We start from the raw sequence: 19,999 nt of genomic DNA on the forward strand, positions 1-19,999 counted from the left end.
ACGACTGGTAACCATCATCATCGAAACAGTAGCATGTCTGCCCAGGTGGCCATGATTGACAGCCACACCAGTACAACGACGATGGGTACAAGTCATAATATACCATCGCCTGGCAAGGGGCTGGTGCAATGCAGCCCTACGGCTGCCAGCCCCACGGCTATCACTCATGCTACACCGTCTACCGCCAAAAGGCAGTTAGCAGCTGCTGCTGTGTAGCAATGCAGTCCCACGTCTGCCGGCACCCAGAGGACATATGGTGACGGTGAGCTCAGCTGAGCTGAGCGGGCTCCATGCTTGCCGTGGTATGTTGTCTGCACAGGTAACCCAGGTAAAAAGGCGCGAATCTATTGTCTGCCGTTGCTGTGACGAGGGAGGAGGGGCCTGATGACATGTACCCAGAACCGCCCGCGACACTGTTTTGCATCATCCGGGCATTGGGATCTCAACCCAGAATTCAAAGAAAAGGCGCGAAAGGCGCTTCTCGGCTCTCTGAGCTGTGGCGCAAACGTAGTATCTGACGGACTAGGGGAAGGAGGAAGGGCGGGCCGAGTGACGACATGGCGTACAGGTACAGGTACAGGGAATTAAAATCAAGAAAGGTGGCTGTGCATCAGGGAGAAACACAAACAACTGTCACACAGAATGGTCCCCCCAAAGATTAAACTGAAAACCCTGGGCTTAGCAGGCCGTTGATTTGACGGAGGGAGGGGGAAGCAAATGAATACAGAGCAAATCTATTTTTTACATCTTAAGACGACGGTGCAGCGTGACTGATAGCCCTCGGCATCTTTCTGGGTGCTTGGTAGCAAATACGGGGCGGTGTATGACGATGGTCTTCAGGCCTATTGCACAATCGGCTGCTCAGGGAAGACTCTGCTAACGTACGATGACCCGACTTGTAATAGGACGGCTAACAGTCGTAATACACCATTTACTGCCAAAAGGCAAGCCCCACGGCTGCCAGCACCCAGATCGCCGATGAAGGCTACCAGTCTACTGCACCGTCTACCGCCAAAAGGCAGTTAGCAGCTGCTGCTGTGTAGCAATGCAGTCCCACGTCTGCCGGCACCCAGAGGACATATGGTGACGGTGAGCTCAGCTGAGCTGAGCGGGCTCCATGTTGTCTGCACAGGTAACCCAGGTAACCCAGGTAAAAAGGCGCGAATCTATTGTCTGCCATTGCTGTGACGGGGGAGGGAGGGGCCTGACGACATGTACCCAGAACCGCCTGCGACACTGTTTTGCATCATCCGGGCATTGGGATCTCAACCCAGAATTCCAAGGGGCGGCGGAGACTGCGGGAACTGTGGGATAGCTGTGGGATAGCTACCCATAGTGCAATGCTCCGGAAGTCGACGCTAGCCTTGTACTGTGGACGCGGTCCGCCGACTAGAGCACCTAGAGCATTTTATTGTGTGGACACACACAATCGGCTGTATACAACCGATTTCAATAAAACCGGCTTCTATAAATTCGAACTAATTTCGTAGTGTAGACATACCCTTACTCTGGTCAGGCTTCTGACCAAGGTAAGACGGTACAGCTCTGGGCTCCTAGGTTGGGGAGCTGGGGGGAATTGGCTGGAGCCTCTCAATTGTTGGTTCATGAGTGGCTGGCGAAAGCATTCATAGAACTCAGCCGGGTGTGTCCCTGCCTGTGAATCTTTGTGTGAGTGCAGGACCTGGAAGGGTCTGCAACTTTTCACATAATCACAGTGTGAGGGGGGTTTCAGATTAGTGTGCCAAAGGGCTCAGCAGTACCCCAGTTCCAGGTTGCACTCCGGTCAAAATTATGGATGAGATGGCTTCTCTATATGAAGATTTTGAGCTGACACAAGCCTCTATTGTAAATAAACTACAGACAGAGGGGTTTACACTTAGTGAGAAGCATGGTCACATTTTACCCCATTCCTCTAGTCCCCAACCCTACCAATCCCCACCTGTCACTTATCGTACTAGGTTTGTAAAACTAGCCTCTGCACAACTAGGCATGAAGCACTTAAAGGCTGTCAGCATTAATGGCAGGTAACACCTTGTGTGGGAAGATAAAGGGGCAGAAATTTCTGTCATTAGGAGGCGTATAGTGCAACAAGGTGACCTACTGACAGGACAGATGTCAGAGCTTTTATTATTTGGTGGTTACAAAATCCTTTTGCCTTTGGCTAAAGTGCACATAGAAACTGAGGGTTTGGAAGCTGTATGATCAGTGAGGGTAGTAGAAGATAACCCTATTGATATGCTAATTGGCAATGATTTCTTCCATATTGCTCAGACTGTTAAACTCTCCATCTGCAGCAAGAAGGAGCGTTCTGCTGGGACCTCAGAGGGAAAGAGGAAAGTCCCAGGAACTGCTGAAGGAATGAGAGAGTCTCCTTGATTCCCCTGCAGGAGGGGGAAGTTGCATGCTTCCAGGGATGGGGGTGGTTGAGACCAGCTCCTGCCCTTCAGCTGAAGGCAGCGTCGCCTCAGGGAGAAAAATGTCCATGTTGCAGCTAAACAAGAGATAAATCCAATGCCAAAGAGCACAAGGAGGTGTGTCCCAGAGGGGAGCCCAGAGAAGTGTGATAGAATCATAGAAACCACTGAGGGGGTGGGTGTGGGTTCCTTTAACACTGCAGCAGGAGGCCACACCACCTCAGGAAGGGAGCGGGGTGTGGAGCCTGCCACTGAGACAACTGTCCAGGCTGTTAGCTGTGAGCCCTTCCCGGCCGACCAGGGGAGAGATCCCACTCTAGAGAGCATAGGGGTATGTGTCCTAGAGGGGGCCCAGAGGAGGAAACTGGGGGAGAAATAGTCGGGGGACAGGAATGTCTCCTCACTGATCACATGGGGGAGGATGCCCAGGACAGAATGGCTGATTCAGCATCTGTGCTCCCAGGCACCCAACCTGTGGCTCAGGCTTTGAGAGGGAACGAACCTCCGGGAGCGGAGCTGTCACACAACTGACCTCTCAGTGTTACTTTCAGTTTAAACCTTATTTAATCTTGCCAAATTACTAATGTAAATACATGTATAAAGTTAAAATAAGTTCTGTAAATCAAAAGGACATCTTGGTTTAGTAAAAGAACAAGGTAGCCTCCATTTTGGATTAGGTTCTTGTTCCTCTAGACCAAGAAAGGGCAGGAAAATAGAAAGAGCGGGAATCTGACCTTGCCCGGCAACAGTTGCCTATAAAGACAGATGAGGGGAGGAGCCAGTGGGCTTGAGCCTTTGAGCTGTCAGAGGTTCAGGTGTCTAGCTCTCTCTCGTAGTGCAGTACAATCTTGGCCCTGGCTATTGGTCTGCAATAGTTACTTACTAATTAAGTTGGGTTTGTTTGTTTTGTTATTTTGGGAAAGCAAACTTGCATACATGGACCTGGTCCGATTAGTTAGATCACTCTTACACTCACAGACGATGCAAAGCGGGATAGGGTGGGAGTTAAGATAGGGATACGTACCTGTCTATTCCATCTGCCATCCACGGTCAGTGTCCATCACTGGCTTTGGTCATCCGGATCCTGCAGCCTCTCCATCGCTGACGTCTGAAAATGTAGAAGAACATCCTTTTATTTTAGAGTGTATAAATGTGTGCTTGTGTTATCCCGAATCTCCAAAATCATTAATCCACTTCCCTTTCCTTCCTTTCCCTTGTCCCTTAGTAAATAAAGAGTTGTTGTTTGTTTACATTCATGTGTGTGTGGTTTATTGGAATCCAGCTCTGGTAGATCGGCTTAACAGGGGGACTCAGCGGAAGGTAAACTGTAAGGCTCCCCAAAGTCTTCTCATCAGATTGGCCCAAGAGAGATAAAAATCCTTACATCAGGGATAGAGAGAGGGTACCCCAATCCAGGTAGATATTTTTCAGGACTTTGTTCCCGATGTGCTTGTGAAAACTTTCTCTTTCAGACAGGATGCAGGTCCAACTGAATCAACGGTTGTCTGTGGAAATGCTAATTATCCAACTGACAGAGGTGAGGAGGAAATTCCTTGGGTTGGGAAGACACAGACAGCAGCTGTGAAAAGACACATCTTTTAGCCCAGAGAGCACAGATCACAGCCCTCTAAGAAAGGGGGAGGGGAAGGTCCAAGTGCTGGGAGTGGGGATCACAGGGAAAGTCCAAGTGGGGGGTGGATTTTTTCCATGGGCATAACCCTGGGGTTGTGAAGCAGCTCCACAGAGGGCTAGCCAACATGCAAAGTCCCCTTACATCCTTACCTCACCAGACCCTGGCATACCAAGTCCCCAAAGATCTCCTTAGACTGAGATCCCTACTGAAGGGGACACTTGGGGGAAAGGAAAACCAGTAACTAAACATGTGTTAAGGTTCAGTGAGGAGTTGAAAGACACAATGGGTATTGAACAAATCAAACCATCCAAGCAGAAGGCATGGTATAATAAAAATACTTGAAAACACCTACCTGTGATAAAAGATTTGGTGTTATTGTTAAATCTCATGATGCAATGTTTGTTGCTAATAGGAAATCTTATAACAAAGGATTTGGTACTGATGGTAAATCCTATGAAAGGGTGTAACATGCATAATTTTGGGGAAAAGCTTTCGGACATGCTACAAATAATAAACAAGAAGCCCTGTGGGGATACAGCTTCTCAGATAACACCTGTAAATGGGCTCAAAGCTCGTCACAGCAGGGAAACCATAATCAATCTGGTCTGCTGTGTGGAAAGGGAAACTGAGGCACAACACTGCATGGCATTGATGAATATCTGTATTTAGTTATCACCAGTTGGAAAAGCTCAATGGTTGACAATGCTGCACCGATACAAAGAGAGGTTTTCTAGTGACCCAGACAAGGCACACAGAACTTTATAAAAACACATGTGGAGAACACTGCAATGTTTGCAACACTTGGGCTTTGTATGTTCCAAACCTTAAGAAGGCCTTGGGCACACTGCCTCCGAATTCGTCAGTGACTAACACCCCTGCAATAAATTAAGGGGGGAGGTGTGACATTCTGCACCCAAAGCAACACCCTGGCACTCCCATGTTGAACATGTTGATGTGGTTATGATGTATTTTATACAAAATGTCATGTAAGGTATCAATGAAAAAGTTATGATTTGCTGAATAGGATTACCCTCTCTGTATGCCTGTATCATTTTTCTACCTAAAGTTCTGAAAGCATGCGAAGGCATGTGACCAGTTCTTGTGACCCTGGACTCCTTTTGTGTCTGTACTTTTCCACTAACTGCACTGGGGGCTTTTGCTTGGAAAAATGAAGTTCCCTCCACATAGCAGGAGCCATAAAAGGTGGAAGTAATAAAATCACTTGGCCTCACTCCCCCCCCAACCCAACACGTGGAAACACCTGAGGAACAAGGACTGAACTGGGGATTTGGTCCCAGGATGAAGGGATTTCTAGCCTGTTGTAACGAGGCAGCCTTTGGCGGGACACTACTGAGAGTATCAATTCAGGACAAATTGCTTAGAGCCAGGCAGTCACAGCCCAAGGCTGGGGTTCAATTACTAAGGCAAACCAAACCAGCCAAACTGAGAGGACTTCGGTTTTACCCACTGGCTAACCTGAAGTCATACAAGCAATTCCCTCAGATACGCCAGTTTCTCAGTATCACCACCAGCACCACTCCTTGTGGGGACGAATGGTTATGAAAACCAATACCCTAATAAAAGAAAAAAGGTTCTCTCAATCCCAAAGGACCAAGGCCCAGACCCAGGTCAGTATAAAAAAACAGATCTTACCCACAACTCACGCTATTGCCAATCCTTTAGAATCTAAAATCTAAAGGTTTATTCATAAAAAGAAAGAAATACAGATGAGAGTTAAAATTGGTTAAATGGAATCAATTACATACAACCATTGCAAAGTTCTTAGTTCAGGTTTGTTTCAGGCTTCACGGGATTACTTCCAATTTACTGTCTGGTGCATTGTCCTCTCCACACTGAGGGTGGGGCAGACAGGGTAATAAATTACCCTCGCCAGGCTTCTGACCAGGGTAGGACGGTACAGCTCTGGGATCCTAGGCTGCGGAGCTGGGGTGGGGGAGAATTGCCTGGAACCTCTCTATTGTTGGTTCATGAGTGCCTAGTGAAAGCATTCATGTAACTGCAACTGGGTGCGTCCCTGGCTGTGGAAGTGTAAAACCTGGAGAGGATTGCAGCTTGTCACAGCCTCAAAGTGTGAGAGTGAGCCCAGGTTGGTATGCCAGAGGGCTCAGCGGTACCCCCATTCCAGGTTGCATCCTGGGCAAGTCCATCACACCCACTTAATGAACAATCCCTGCTAGACCGTGAGTCCATTTTCTTCTTGTTACTAACGGAGAGATCGTGGTTACATCAGGGAAGTCAGGGCTCCTGCGTTCTGTCTGTCATTCTCTGTGTGACCTTCACGAAGTCATGTCTCCCTTTGCCTCAGTTTACCTATCAGTAGAATGACAATATGTTCATAGTCACTTTCCATTGCCAGGTGTTTTCAAGATCCTTCAATGAAAGGTGCTGCATAGTATGATGATAGTTACTGATGAGAATTACTGATCTCTGATCCCTTAGCGATAGCCCCATGTGCCTGCAGGAGGTGTTCGTGTCTCCCCTCAGTCACCTTTCTCCAAATATCTCTGTCTACTATCTACCCATTAATACTGGGTATTTACAGGAATCAGACCCTATGGAGAGCTGGGCATTATCCCTAGTTTTCTTACTAATCAACGACACTTTTTAAAAATACACAAATACACAGAGCAGCCAATTCCTCTCTGACTCAGCGGAGAGCCCAAGGGTTCTCATCTCCCTTTGGGAAAGTCCCTTAATTACTGTTTACTCCTGAAGCTGGATAAATAGCACAGAAGCACAGACATTGAAAGAGAGCCATTGGCTAGAGAGTCTCCGGTCTCCAGCCTGTTTCCGTTCACATGCCTCTTTCCCCCTAGAGGCTGAGCGACCCCCCCTGGGATTGCACACAGCTGTATTATAAATGGTGCACACCCCTGTGTCGGCTCTCGGCGTGGGATGCTGCTGCAGATGCTGGCGTGAGAGAGGTATGGGAAACGGCTGCCTGCGGGGGATTCCCAGGGAAGACACGTCTGTCTCACAAGTCACAGGTACCCATCTCTTGCTGAGGAGCTCACCTGCTCGACAAACCCAGTGCAACGTGGACGTGATGGGACAGAGAATAGGTCTGTGGTCCTTTCCGCTCTGCACAGCCATTAAACATGCCCTTGCAAGAGGGCATGAGTTTGCTCCAATATCACTGGCCAAAATGTTTCTCTTTGCTCTGCCCCTGGCTGATGGCCTCCATCCTCGAGGTGGCTGCATTTCAGTGGCACAGGGGATCCTTCAGGATGAAAGGTGTTAGTAGATGGACAATTCTGAGGCCGTGGCCCGTACATTCTAAGGCCCCACTGAGGCAAATATCCCCTTCGAGTAAGAACTGAGTAAAGAACTCAGGAGCCAGTTGTGTGAGAGTAATGCACAGGGACTCTCACCTCCTCCTCTTGCATTTCAGGGCTCTGCTGTTAACAGCTCTCACTTGACTTTCTCATGGAAAGCATGGAGATGCTAGGGCTCTTCAATGGAATAATTATATGAGTTTTTCAATCTGGGCAAGACATCTTTTCTCCTGGCTTCATTCGAGAAGTCGGCTGAACTGTTATGCCTGAAACTTTCAAAAGACAATTCAGCCGCAAGCAAACACCCAGTGTGGGAAATTTCAGTCCAAACAGTTAAAGTTTGGCAAACTTATAAGCAACTGAAAATGAGGTCTCCTAATTGAAGGTGTCAGACAGCCTTAACTAGCCACCAGCACCATCTACAATGGCCAATCCATTTGTGAATCCCATTCAGCTATGCTCTTTGCTCCAATAAAGTCTGTGGCAAGGAGTTCCACAGGCCAAATATGGGTTATGTAAACAATTTTCTTTTCTCAATATTATATGTTTAGACTTTCAATCTAATTGAATGTTCCCCTGTTCATGTGTTATGAGACAGAGTAAATATAAATGCCTGACCTACTTTCTTTATCGATAGATTCATAGGGTTTAAGATCAGAAGGGACAATTAGATCATCCTGTCTGACCTCCTGTATAACACAAGCCATTAAATTTAACCCAGTTACCCCTGTATGTAGGTCCATAACTTGTGTTTGACTAAGACCTGGTCTACACTAGGATTTTACATTGTAAAATTTTTACATTTTACATTTTTTACATTGTAAAATCCTAGAGCCACAGGGTGAGAAGGGACCTGCAAGGGTCGGTGTGACAGGGTCAGTAGCTCACCGCTGCAGTGCCTCCTCCTGGTCGTCTCGGGGAATTAGTTTTAGCCAGTACAGCGCCCTCTTCGGGTGGCGTCCCGCCTGTCGTCTCGCCTTCGTTGGGTGCGCGGGTTTGCGCTGCTCTCCACGTACGGCGTTCTCTTCCGGGGCACTGCCCTCCAACAGTGTTCCCTGGTCCATTCACACCCCCTTCCGGGGGGTGGTTAAACAACAGCCCCACACCCTCGAGTCTGATCCTCACAGTCCAGGACCTGGTGTGGTTCTGACCGGCCGCTCCCTGCGGCCCGTGGCTGTGCGTGGGGCAGCACAGCAAACAAAGGGGGAAAAAGGGGTGGGGGGGAACTCTGGCCCGCCCACTACTCTGAGTCCCAGTCCAGAGGCCCTCTGGCGGCAGTCTCACTGTCTCCCTTCTCCTTCCTCCTCTGACTATCCCTCTGGACCGCTTCCCCAACAGCCCTTCGCTACGCTAGGCCTCCTTCTCCCAGGCCTGCCGCCTAGCAGGCTATGGAGTGGGGCCTTCTCCCACTCTCTCAGGCTGGCCTGCACTGCGCTGTCCGTGATGCTGGCCTCCCAGCTCTGGAGACAGACCTTCCCCTCTGAAGGCCTGGGACAGACTGCGTGCTCCTGCTCTGGGCAGCCTTTTATATGGCTAAGCCAGGCCCTGATTGGCTGGCTCCAATCTGCCTTCTGATTGGCTCCCAGTAAGCCCTCTCCTGATTGGCCGCGCGTCTACGCAGGCGCCTAGACCTGCCGCAGCCCAGTCTCTCTAGGTGTGGGGTAATTGCCCCACCACAGTCGGCTAGTCTAACCCCTGCCAAGATGCAGGGTTTGTTGTGTCTAAACCATCCAGGACAGATGGCTCCAGCCTCCTTTGGAAAATCTCCAGTGAAGGAGCTTTAACAACTTGCCTAGGCGACTGTTCCATTGCCCAACGGTTCCTACAGTTAGGAAGTTTTTCCTGAGATTTCATCTAAATCTGCTCTGCTCTAGTTTGATCCCATTGCCTTTTGTCCTGACCTTTGTGGCAAGAGAAAACAACTTTTCTCCATCTTTTTTATGGCAGCCTTTCAAGTATCTGAAGACCAATATCATGTCCCTCCTTATTCTCCTCTTTTCCAAACTTAATATACCCAGTTCCTTCAGTCTTTGCTCATATGATTTGCATCCATCCCTTGGATCATCTTTGTCGCTCACCTCTGGATTCTTTCCAGTTTCTCTACATCCTTTCCACACAGCGGTGACCAAAATTGCACACAGCACTCTTCATACTGCTTCTTTCCAAATGCAGAAGAAAAATAGTTCTGGAACACATCTACCTTTTCCGCAACTTTAACAAGTTTCCTTTCTCCCTCTAGGAATTAGCCTTTACCTTTTCTAGGATTTCTTTTGTTCTTAATATGCTTAATAACCTCCTTTTTGGTATCCTTAGCCCTGCAAAGCATGGATTTCCCCCAATGTCTTTAACGTCCTGTATCAATTTTCATAACTTCCAGTTTGTATTGCTTGCTATCTATTTCCCCCTTTTTCCCATTTGTTATATGTTGCTTTTCCTCTCTTAATTGCTCCCTTCGCTTTCCTACTGAACTGGGTTTTTAACCAAAGTTCTCCAATTCCTTGATTGTGGAATCGTGGCTTTTTAGCTCTCTCACAAACTCTTCTTAAAGAACTCTCAAGTTTCATTCCCATTTTTCTGTCTAAATTTTTTTTCCCAATCATAATTTGTCTCAGCTTTGGGAAATTAGCCCTTTTGAAGGGTATCTGTACATAGCTATTACTGGTTGGGAGCTATTCTCTGTTTGTCCATTTCAATGTAATCAGTTCCATTCTTTTAATTTTGTTCTCCTCTATCCTATGCCCCCTTATTTGTCTCTTCTCTAAACTAAACAGTCCCAGACTTCCTGATCTCATAGCCTGTCTCAGAAATCCCCTTCTATTGGCTATATCCTTTATAGAGACTGAGTGACCAAAACTGAGCGCATCTCCAGAGCAGGTTATTCTCCATCCCATTCCTTAAGCACTAGAACATTGTCTTTGTTGTAGCCACTACTGCAAATGAGCAGGTGTTTCCATGGGGCTGCTATCAGTGACACCCAAGTTTTTTCCCTGAGGTGTGTTCTACTTGGGATGATCCTCCCCGGCACATGTCTTGGCAAAGGCTTTTTTTCCCACTGTCTGATTTTCAGTAACTAGATGAATGGGAAACTCCCTACAGCATGGCTCTGTAGCCTGGGTTTCATTGCATTAAGGCTTTGAGTACGTTGGCAGATTTTTTTCGCTGAAAGTTTGGTCAATGACCAAAAAGCCTTTAAAGAAAACCGTTGTTGCATGGTCACACTGTCTTTCTCTTTCGGCATAGCGCATCCACACGTGGGTTGGTCACAGCGACAGTGAGGGCAATGCACTGTGGGTAGCTATCCCATAATTCAGCTCTCCATCTTGTGCACATAGGTGTTGTGGGAAGGCAGAGTGGATCGCAGCAGATCATAGAATCATAGAATATCAGGGTTGGAAGGCATCATCTAGTCCAACACCCTGCTCAAAGCAGGATCAAACCCCCACTAAATCATCGCAGCCAGGGCTTTGTCAAGTCTGACCTTAAAAACCTGTAAGGAAGGTGTCATAACTATAAAGGGAAGGGTAATAGCTGTCCTGTGTACAGTACTATAAATCCCTCCTGGCCAGAGACTCCAAAATCCTTTTCCCTGTAAAGGGTTAAGAAGCTCAGGTAACCTGGCTGGCATCTGACCTAAAGGACCAATAAGGGGACAAGATACTTTCAAATCTTGGGGGGGGGAAGACTTTTGTTTGTGTTCTTTGTTTTGGGACGGGGTTCTTTCTCGGGACTGAGAGGGACCAGACATCAATCCAGGTTCTCCACATCTTTCTAAACAAGTCTCTCCTATTTCAAACTTGTAAGTAAATAGCCAGGCAAGGCGTGTTAGTTTTCCTTTGTTTTCTCAACTTGTAAATGTACCTTTTACTAGAGTGTTTATCTTTGTTTGCTGTACTTTGAACCTAAGACTAGAGGGGAGTCCTCTGAGCTCTTTAAGTTTGATTACCCTGTAAGGTTAATTTCCATACTGATTTTACAGAGATGATTTTTACCTTTTTCTTTAATTAAAAGCCTTCTTTTTAAAAACCTGATTGATTTTTCCTTGTTTTAAGATCCAAGGGGTTTGGATCTTGATTCACCAGGAGTTGGTGGGAGGAAAGAGGGGGGATGGTTAATTTCTCCTTGTTTTAAGATCCAAGGGGTTTGGATCTGTATTCACCAGGGAATTGGTGAAGGTTTTTCAAGGCTTCCCAGGGAGGGAATCCATTGAAATGGTGGCAGCGGAACCAGAGCTAAGCTGGTAGTTAAGCTTAGAAGTTTTCATGCAGGCCCCTACATTTGTACCCTAAAGTTCAAAGTGGGGATCCAGTCCTGACAGAAGGAGATTCCATCACCTCCCTAGGTAACCCATTCTAGTGCTTCACCACCCTCCTAGTGAAAACATTTTTCCTAATATCCAACCTATGCCTCCCCTACTACAACTTGAGAACATTACTCCTTGTTCTGTCATCTGGTATCACTGAGAACAGTCTAGATCCATCCTCTTTGGAACCCTCTTTCAGGTAGTTGAAAGTAGCTATCAAATCCCCCCTCGTTCTTCTCTTCTGCAGAATAAACAATCCCAGTTCCCTCAGCCTCTCCTCATAAGTCATGTGCTCCAGCCCCCTAATCATTTTTGTTCCCCTCCACTGGACTCTTTCCAATTTTTCCACATCCTTCTTGTAGTGTGGGGCCCAAATCTGGACACACAGTACTCCAGATGAGGCCTCACCAATGTTGAATAGAGGGGAATGATCACGTCTCTCAATCTGCTGGCAATGCCCCTACTTATACAGCGCAAAATGCCGTTAGCCTTCTTGGCAACAAGGGCACATTGTCAACTCATATCCAGCTTCTCGTCCACTGTAACCCTCTAGGTCCTTTTCTGCAGAACTGCTTCCTAGCCATTCGGTCCCTAATCTGTAGCAGTGCATGGGATTCTTCCGTCCTAAGTGCAGGACTCTGCACTTGTCCTTGTTGAACCTCATCAGATTTCTTTTGGCCCAATCCTCTAATTTGTCTAGGTCCCTCTGTATTCTATCCCTACCCTCCAGCATATCTACCACTCCTCCCAGTTTGGTGTCATCTGCAAACTTGCTGAGAGTGCAGTCCATGCCATCCTCCAGATCATGGATGAAGATATTGAACAAAACCGGCCCCAGGACCGACCCTTGGGGCACTCCGCTTGATACCGGCTGCCAACTAGACATGGAGCCATTGATCACCACCCATTGAGCCCGACGATTTAGCCAGCTTTCTATCCACCTTACAGTCCATTCATCCAGCCCATACTTCTTTAACTTGGCGGCAAGAATACTGTGGGAGACCGTATCAAAAGCTTTGCTAAAGTCAAGGAATAACACATCCACTGCTTTCCCCTCATCCACAGAGCCAGTTATCTCGTCATAGAAAGCAATTAGGTTAGTCAGGCATGACTTGCCGTTGGTGAATCCATGCTGATCACTTTACTCTCCTCTAAGTGCTTCAGAATTATTACACATTGAAGCCACAGATCATGATTGATGCCACGGATCATGGCTCCGGGCTCAATGTCCCATGATGCATTGCTTTCTGTCCCAGCATTCCATGTGTTTTGGTCTCCAGTTCACGGCATTTTTCAATATCTCTTGTTTTCTGTTCAGCTCGCCACTTGTATCTGCAGGAATGGATGCTCTGCTAGCTGTCAGTAGCACATCACGAATGGCAGTGGAATCAGTCTTGAAGTTGCGAAGGCAACGGGAGTCACAGTTGCCTGATGTGGTGTCTGATGTGGATAGCAGCAGTGTTAGCTTGATTTTGGCATTCACGGAACAGCTGACCATGGGTGGAACGTCGCTTTGGGGCTCGGAAAAGTAGCACGGTGTGGTGGAATCGCATCGTTGTGCAGGTATGGGATGACGAACAGTGGTTGCAGAACTTTTGGATGTGAAAAGCCACCTTCCTGGAACTGTGTACTGAGTTCCCACCAGCCGTATGGCGTAAGGACACCCAAATGAGAGCTGCACTCTCAGTGGAGAATCGTGTGGCGATCACAGTGTGGAAGATGGTGACTCCAGGCTGCTACTGGTCGGTCACAAATCAGTTTGGAGTTGGGATGTCAACCATTGGGGCTGCATTAATGCAAGGGTGCAGGGCCATTAATCACATCCTGCAACGCAAGACCGTGACTCTTGGCAACGTGTATGACATTGTGGATGGCTTTGCAAAAATGGGTTTCCCCAACTGCAAAGGGGCGACAGATGGCACGCATATTCCAATTTTGGCACCGGATGCCTTGCGATGAAATATATCAGTCGGAAGGGGTACTTCAACATGGTGTTGCAGGCTCTTGTGGATCACCACGGGTGTTTCATTGACATCAATGCAGGTGATGTGACGCATGAATCTTTAGGAACACCGTCCTTTACAAAAAGCTGAAAGACTTTCTTTCCAGATCAGAAGATCCCTGTAGGGGATGTCGAACTGCCCATAGTGATCCTGGGAGACCTGGCATACCCCTCAATGCCAGGGCTCATGAAAACATAGAAGTGAAACCTGGAGAGCAGCAAGGAGCATTTCAACAATAGGCTGAGTAGGAGCAGGATGACCGTAGAATGTGCATTTGGCAGACTAAAAGTGTGCTGGCGATTCCTTTCTGAAAGGTTAGACCTCAATGAGGAAAATATTCCCATGGTTGTAGCCATGTGTTCCACCTTGTATAATATTTGTGAACTTAAGGGCAAAAAGTTTGCTCAGGCGTGCACTGCTTGGACAGAACACTTGGCTGCTGATTTTGAGCAGCCAGATACCAAGGCTGTTAGAGGGGCACAATGGGGGGCAATTGGAATCAGGAAGGCTTTGCGCGGACGCTTTGTAAATGAGAACGAGTAAAGTTTGTTGCTATGCTTGGGATTGTAATGCATAATGAAGTCCAGTTTTGGTAGGGTAGGAAACAGGTTTGATTGTTCAGGCCCAGGGTTCAATGTAAGGAAATGATAAAACTGCCTGCTTCTTTGCTGCTGCCATCTGCACGGAAACAAATAAAGAGTGCTGATTATTCAAATAAGTTTGCTTTTTATTGCCAAAAAACCCACACGCCATGCACACACGCACACACCTGACCATAAGCCCAGTTTTCATTTGAAAAGGTGTCTGCGGATGTGGAGTGAATGGTTAAGTGAGAAGTCCCAGAAATCGGAAGGGAATGTGCGGGTGGAGTTTGGGGAGGACATAGGAAAGAGTTCTGAATGTGCTGAAGGGGAGGGCAGGCACCCATCTGCTCAGTCTGGGGCATCAGGAGGGACTGCAGCATTGTGGTTTGCCACTCCAAAATTTTTATCAGCCTCTCCATTGCATCCCTAGTCTATGCCTCATTTTCTTTTCTTTCCTGCTTGTCACTTTCCCTCCACTGCCTGCATTCCGTCTTGTCTGCAGCAAAGTACTGCTGCACCTCCTAGAACATATCTTCCTTGCTCGGTCTTGGGCGTTTTCTAATCCGGCAGAGACACTCGGCTGGAGTGGAGGGAGTGCCTCCTTTCAAGGACATATCTGGTGAAGCACAAGTAACCATAAACAAAAGCATTATTGTTAGGTAGACGTACAGCATTGAAATGCTAAATTAAAATACACCACTGGTAACACACCAGTCACTTCCCCGCTGACCCTTGACAAGCACACATGGAGAGTGGAGAACAGCTCCTGACTGAATGCAGCACTGGGCAACCCCGGCATGGGTTCCACATCTTCTAATGACTCCACCTCTTCATCAATGACTTCCTCCTCTGGGTTAGGTCCAGTTTCCGTTGGCTCCAGCTCACCGAACTATCCACAGGGCTCTTGGCGGTGGAAGTGGGGTCGCCACCAAGGATAACGTCCAACAGCTTATAAAAATGGCAGGTCTGGGGCACAGCACCGGAGCGACTGTTTGCCTCCCTTGCCTTCTGGTATGCATGCCTCAGCTCCTTCACCTTTGCTCTGCACTGCAGCAAGTCCCGATCATAGCCCTTTTCCCACAAACTGCAAGAAATCTGTCCATAGGTATTGAAATTCCTACAGCTGGAACACAGTTGGGACTGCACAGCCTCCTCTCCTCAAATACTGAGCCATAGGCAATGTCTCGGTGGGTGCCAAGCTCCCCACCCCACCCCGCTGCCCCAGCTCACCTCTGCCTCCACCTCCTCCTCTGAACACACCACGACCCCGCTTCTCCTCCCAGCACTTGCCACCACCAAACAGCTGTAACAAGACAAGGCCTAAGGAACAATGCAGGATAACCAGTATCCACTCATGTTTCTTGCTGGTGCCTATTAAGGTTTCCCACACCACAATATGTAGGAATTATTGACACAGGGAGCACCATAAAATATGGAATTGGCATTAGGATGGTCAGTTGTTCATAATTCATTTATCTGAATAATAAAAATGTCATTTTTCAGTGTGTGAAGAGCGACCAATCTGCTTCATCCATTAGAACAGACTCCAGGTGTGCATCTAGTGTCTCATATTAACATTGTCTCTCCATCCAGGTGTCTGTCCTGCGACCATCACCCTAGACTCTGGGCACATACAGGAAGTCAGGGGAACATACGGTACATGCAGGAGACACTGTTCTTCCTCAGTGTTGGACACCTTCCCCCCTTCACCATGTCAGATTCCAACTCAACCGACTTCACCAACCCCTCCAACTTCATCCTGCTGGGCATTCCTGGCCTGGAGGCAGCCCATGTGTGGATCTCCATCCCCTTCTGCACCATGTACACCATAGCCATCTTGGGGAACTTCACCATCCTGTTCATCGTGAAGAGGGAGCCGAGCCTCCATTTGCCCATGTACTATTTCCTCTGCATGCTGGCCATCACCGACCTGGTCCTGTCTACATCCATCCTGCCCAAAATGCTGAGCATCTTCTGGTTCAATTCTAGGGAGATCAATTTCAGTGCATGCCTGACCCAGCTGTACTTCATTCTCAGCTTCTCTACGATGGAGTCTGGGATCCTCGTGGCCATGGCTTTTGATCGCTATGTGGCCATCTGCGATCCCCTGAGACATTCCACCATGCTGACAAACCCCATGGTGGCCAATATTGGCCTGACCGTGGTGCTGCATGGTGCCATACTCGTACTGCCCATTCCCTTCCTGGCAAGGAGGTGGCCATATTGCAGAACGAACATCATTCCCCACACGTACTGTGAGCACATAGCTGTGGTGAAGCTGGCCTGCGCCGACATCAGCATCAGTAGTTACTACAGCCTGTCCGTGGCACTATTGGTGATTGGTCTGGATGTGTTTTTTATCGTCATCTCCTATACCGGGATCCTCGGGGCCATCTTCAGCCTCCCAACAAAGGACGCCCGGCTCAAGACTTTTGGGACCTGCGGCTCCCACCTCTGTGTCATCTTAGCCTCTTACATCCCAGCTCTCTTCTCCTTCCTCACGCACCGGTTTGGACATAATGTGGCTCTGGATTTCCACATTCTCGTGGCGAACGTTTACCTCCTGTTGCCCCCCATGCTAAACCCCATCATCTATGGGGTGAGGACCCAACAGATCCGGGATAGGCTGCTCCAGCTCTTTACTCGTAAAGGGACCTAAAGTTTTCTCTTGGTTCTCTGGTCTCAGACCAAGCTCTATGCAGAGCTGGCTGGTGACATGGTGCTGGGCCCTGCTCCCTGAATCACTGACTGGCCAGTCAAAGTGACATTAAACCCTTTCCTGACCTTAGTGTGCTGTGTCAGCGTGACAAACTGGGGAATCTGTCTATATACAACTCATAGGGTTGCCACCTTTCTAATTGCTGGTAACTATAAGCCTGAGGCCCCACCTCTCTTCCCTGCCTCTTCCCCCAGGTTCCGCCCCTCCTCTGCCTCTTCCCCTCAAGGCCCCACCCCTCACTTGCTCCTCTCCTCCCCACCCCCTGTCACGCTCTGGATCATCCCTCTGACACTCTGCATCCCATATTTACCATGGTGATGTAATTATGGTATGTTTTGTACAAAGTAGGCCCTGTGAGGTAACATTCTAAAAGTCTTAATCTGCTAAACATTGATATCCCCTTGGGTTATATGCGCTCTCATTGTATGTGAAGCTATGAAATCTTGCTATGTGTGAGTTACTAAAGTGTGATTTGAAGCTGGAAACACCCAAAACCAGCCTTTCAGGTATGTCAAAGGAGTAGCCAGACAGTGTTAATTGCTGTTGTCAACACTCATCCAGGGAAGAAACCACTAGCACAGGAACCTTGTGTAAGAAAGCCTCCTCGGAGGGAGCTTGGAGACAATGGAGAATGTTTGGCCAATGGGGGCATCCCCCCTCCCCCACATCACATGCACAGACTTTCCAGCAAGCTGGAAGAAACTATAAAAGATGGGGAGTGACATCATCCCTTGTCTTCAAACCCCCTCTCCCCCGCAAACTCCACACCTGCAAGACACTCTGGAAGACAAAGGACTTTGAACGGGGGAGGGGAACCCAGGCTGCAAAGCAGATGTGGCCTGTTCCTCAAGAATCTGTAAGACTGCTTATATCATCAGTCAGGGTGAGTTTACATGGTTAACATCTAACACGATATAAGTAAACACACACAATTAGTATTACCTCTAATTCTCTAACAATACAGGTTTGCATTTCAGAGCTCCAGTCCATTTCCCATTTATGTTGCTATTTATGAGGAATAGCCCCAGTGACCATTTATATACTACTCTAACATGTCTTGAAAAGGTTGAATTTGGGTCAATTAGCTTGCTAGTTGCACAACCCTTTCTGACCCTGTGTCACACCTATTAACTCACGTTTGATTGTATGAACCATCTGTATCCTTATGTCTTTGGGCTTTTACTGTGCTCTTCGTTCAGTCTTCTTGTGCTCAGAGGCCAGAGGTTAGGACAGACAGAAGAAAGGGGTAACTGCATTCTAGATAAAACCAGTTTTCTGCAGCTTCTCTGCTGAGGGGTGGGCTTGGAAGGAATGGAACCTCCCCAGAAGAGGGAACAGAGAGAGGAGGGGTTGGTCCAGTCCTTTAAAAACACAGAGACTGGATAAGTCAGAAGAAGCTGGGGCAGGAGAGAGGCACAAGGATGGCAGATGGGGACTCTTTGGTTGAAGAGCTGTGGCTGCAGCTGAGAGACAGACTCCAGATGGAGGATAAGCCAGAAGTTGCAGGAGGTGGCTCCTGGACACCTTAGAGGACTCTGACCAAATCCCAAAGAACTCCCCAGGGCAATGAGGCAGGGAATGGTGGGCAGGTGTTGTATTGTGTTTAAGTAGATTTGGGTATCTCTTGTGCGCTCTAAAGTAGAGGAACTGATTTAGCAACCCCTTTTGCGAGGCCTGGGTCTGTTTGCTTTAATGATCCTGTGTCCCAGAAAGAGAGAAACTGAAAACAGAGTGTGCCCAGGGAGGAGCTCTGGGCAGGGTATGTTGAAGCAATTGGAGAGTCTGGGGGAGCCAAGCCAGAACTAGTCTCTGGGCCCTGGCACTTGGCATGCAGGTCTCTGTATACCCCACACACCTCCTGGGTGTGGTGTTCTGTCCCATCTAGTGGCACTGATATCATGGAGAGAGAGAGAAAAAATGAGTCTTCTCTACAGCCTTATCTAATAGTCATTTGGCTTTTAGCCCATGTGGTAGAGGCTCATGCACTATGCTCCAGAGGTCTCTGATTCTATCCCACCTGCTGATGACCGGGGTCTGTCGGTGTTACATCTGCTCCCAGAGGGAGGCACTAGAATGGAAGCTGCACCCCAAGAATAAGCCTAGAAAACCAGAGCCAGAGGAGGGCCTGAACCCTGCTCCAACTCAAAAACACATCGGTTCAGCATGTGGGTCCCAAACACAGCTGCCTGGCTAGTGTCCAGGCGCGGGAGCTTGAGCAGGGCTGTGACAGCAAACCTGAAGCTGGGGCACGGATGCTAAGGGACTGTGAGTGGACCAGGAGTGTAGCTGGGTGATCCCAAACCTGCAGGGAGGTGTCCACAAGATGTTCTCTTCACCCTAATGTGGCCCACTCTCCTCTGCCCTCAGTGTTTCCCACGGTGCTCCAGTTCCCAGACTGATCCAGCCAGAATCCCTGAAGGAAATATTTCCTGAACCAGGTAGTGCCAGTTTAGGGTCAGGGCATAAATATAGAGGAACGAGTAGCATAAAATCCCTTCTTGGCAGCTGTACTGAATCGCCTTACCTGTAAGCGGTTAAGCAGTTCAAATAACCTCGTTGGCACCTGACCAGAAGGAGCAATGAGGAAAGAAGATACTTTCAAATCTGGGGTGGGAAGGATTTGTTTGTTGCTCTCTTTTGTTGTTCCCTCTCCAGATGGAGGCAGAAGCCAAGCAGGTATAACATCTCCTGAAAATATACCTGGAATAATCCATCTAAAACCATAGAAATTATAAGTAGGGCAAGGAAATGCATTTGGTTATCTTTTGTTTTGTCTTATGAATTTTGCTATGCTACAAAGGTCGTTTTATTCTTGTTTTTGTCACTGTGATGCTGAGCCCAGAGGGGAATCCTCTTTGTTTTAAATCTTTTTATTACCCTGTAAAGTTACCTTCCATCCTGATTTTTGCAGGTGTGATTCTTTTACTTTTTCTTTATAATAAAGTTCTTCTTTTAAAAACCTGATTCATTTCAGTGTCCTGAAGACAAAGGGTCTGGTCTGTGCTCACATTGCTAAGGCAATTAGTTGGTAGTTTATTCTCCAGCCTCCC

At 48.0% G+C, this 19,999-nt stretch overlaps 1 protein-coding gene across 2 annotated transcripts; it reads left to right on the plus strand.

The window, feature by feature from the left end:
- The first annotated feature begins 7,886 nt into the window (after window positions 1-7,886).
- LOC117871979 (olfactory receptor 52H1-like) lies at window positions 7,887-16,889 on the plus strand. 2 transcript variants are annotated; one of them, XM_034759902.1, is made up of 2 exons: window positions 7,887-7,906; window positions 15,971-16,889. In XM_034759902.1, exons 1-2 carry the CDS (start codon window positions 7,887-7,889, stop codon window positions 16,887-16,889), a joined length of 939 nt encoding a protein of 312 aa, XP_034615793.1. The 2 variants fall into 2 exon arrangements, with proteins under 2 accessions (XP_034615793.1, XP_034615785.1); XM_034759894.1 differs by lacking the exon at window positions 7,887-7,906 and having other exon boundaries at window positions 15,942-16,889.
- Window positions 16,890-19,999: the final 3,110 nt, after the last annotated feature.

The sequence above is a fragment of the Trachemys scripta genome, chromosome 1 (assembly GCF_013100865.1).
Source record: "Trachemys scripta elegans isolate TJP31775 chromosome 1, CAS_Tse_1.0, whole genome shotgun sequence".
Lineage (NCBI taxonomy): Eukaryota > Metazoa > Chordata > Testudines > Emydidae > Trachemys > Trachemys scripta.

What these genes read in the sequence shown, in the direction of transcription:
- LOC117871979 (XM_034759894.1), top strand. Translation starts at nt 15,942, where the DNA reads ATGTCAGATTCCAACTCAACCGACTTCACCAACCCCTCCAACTTCATC.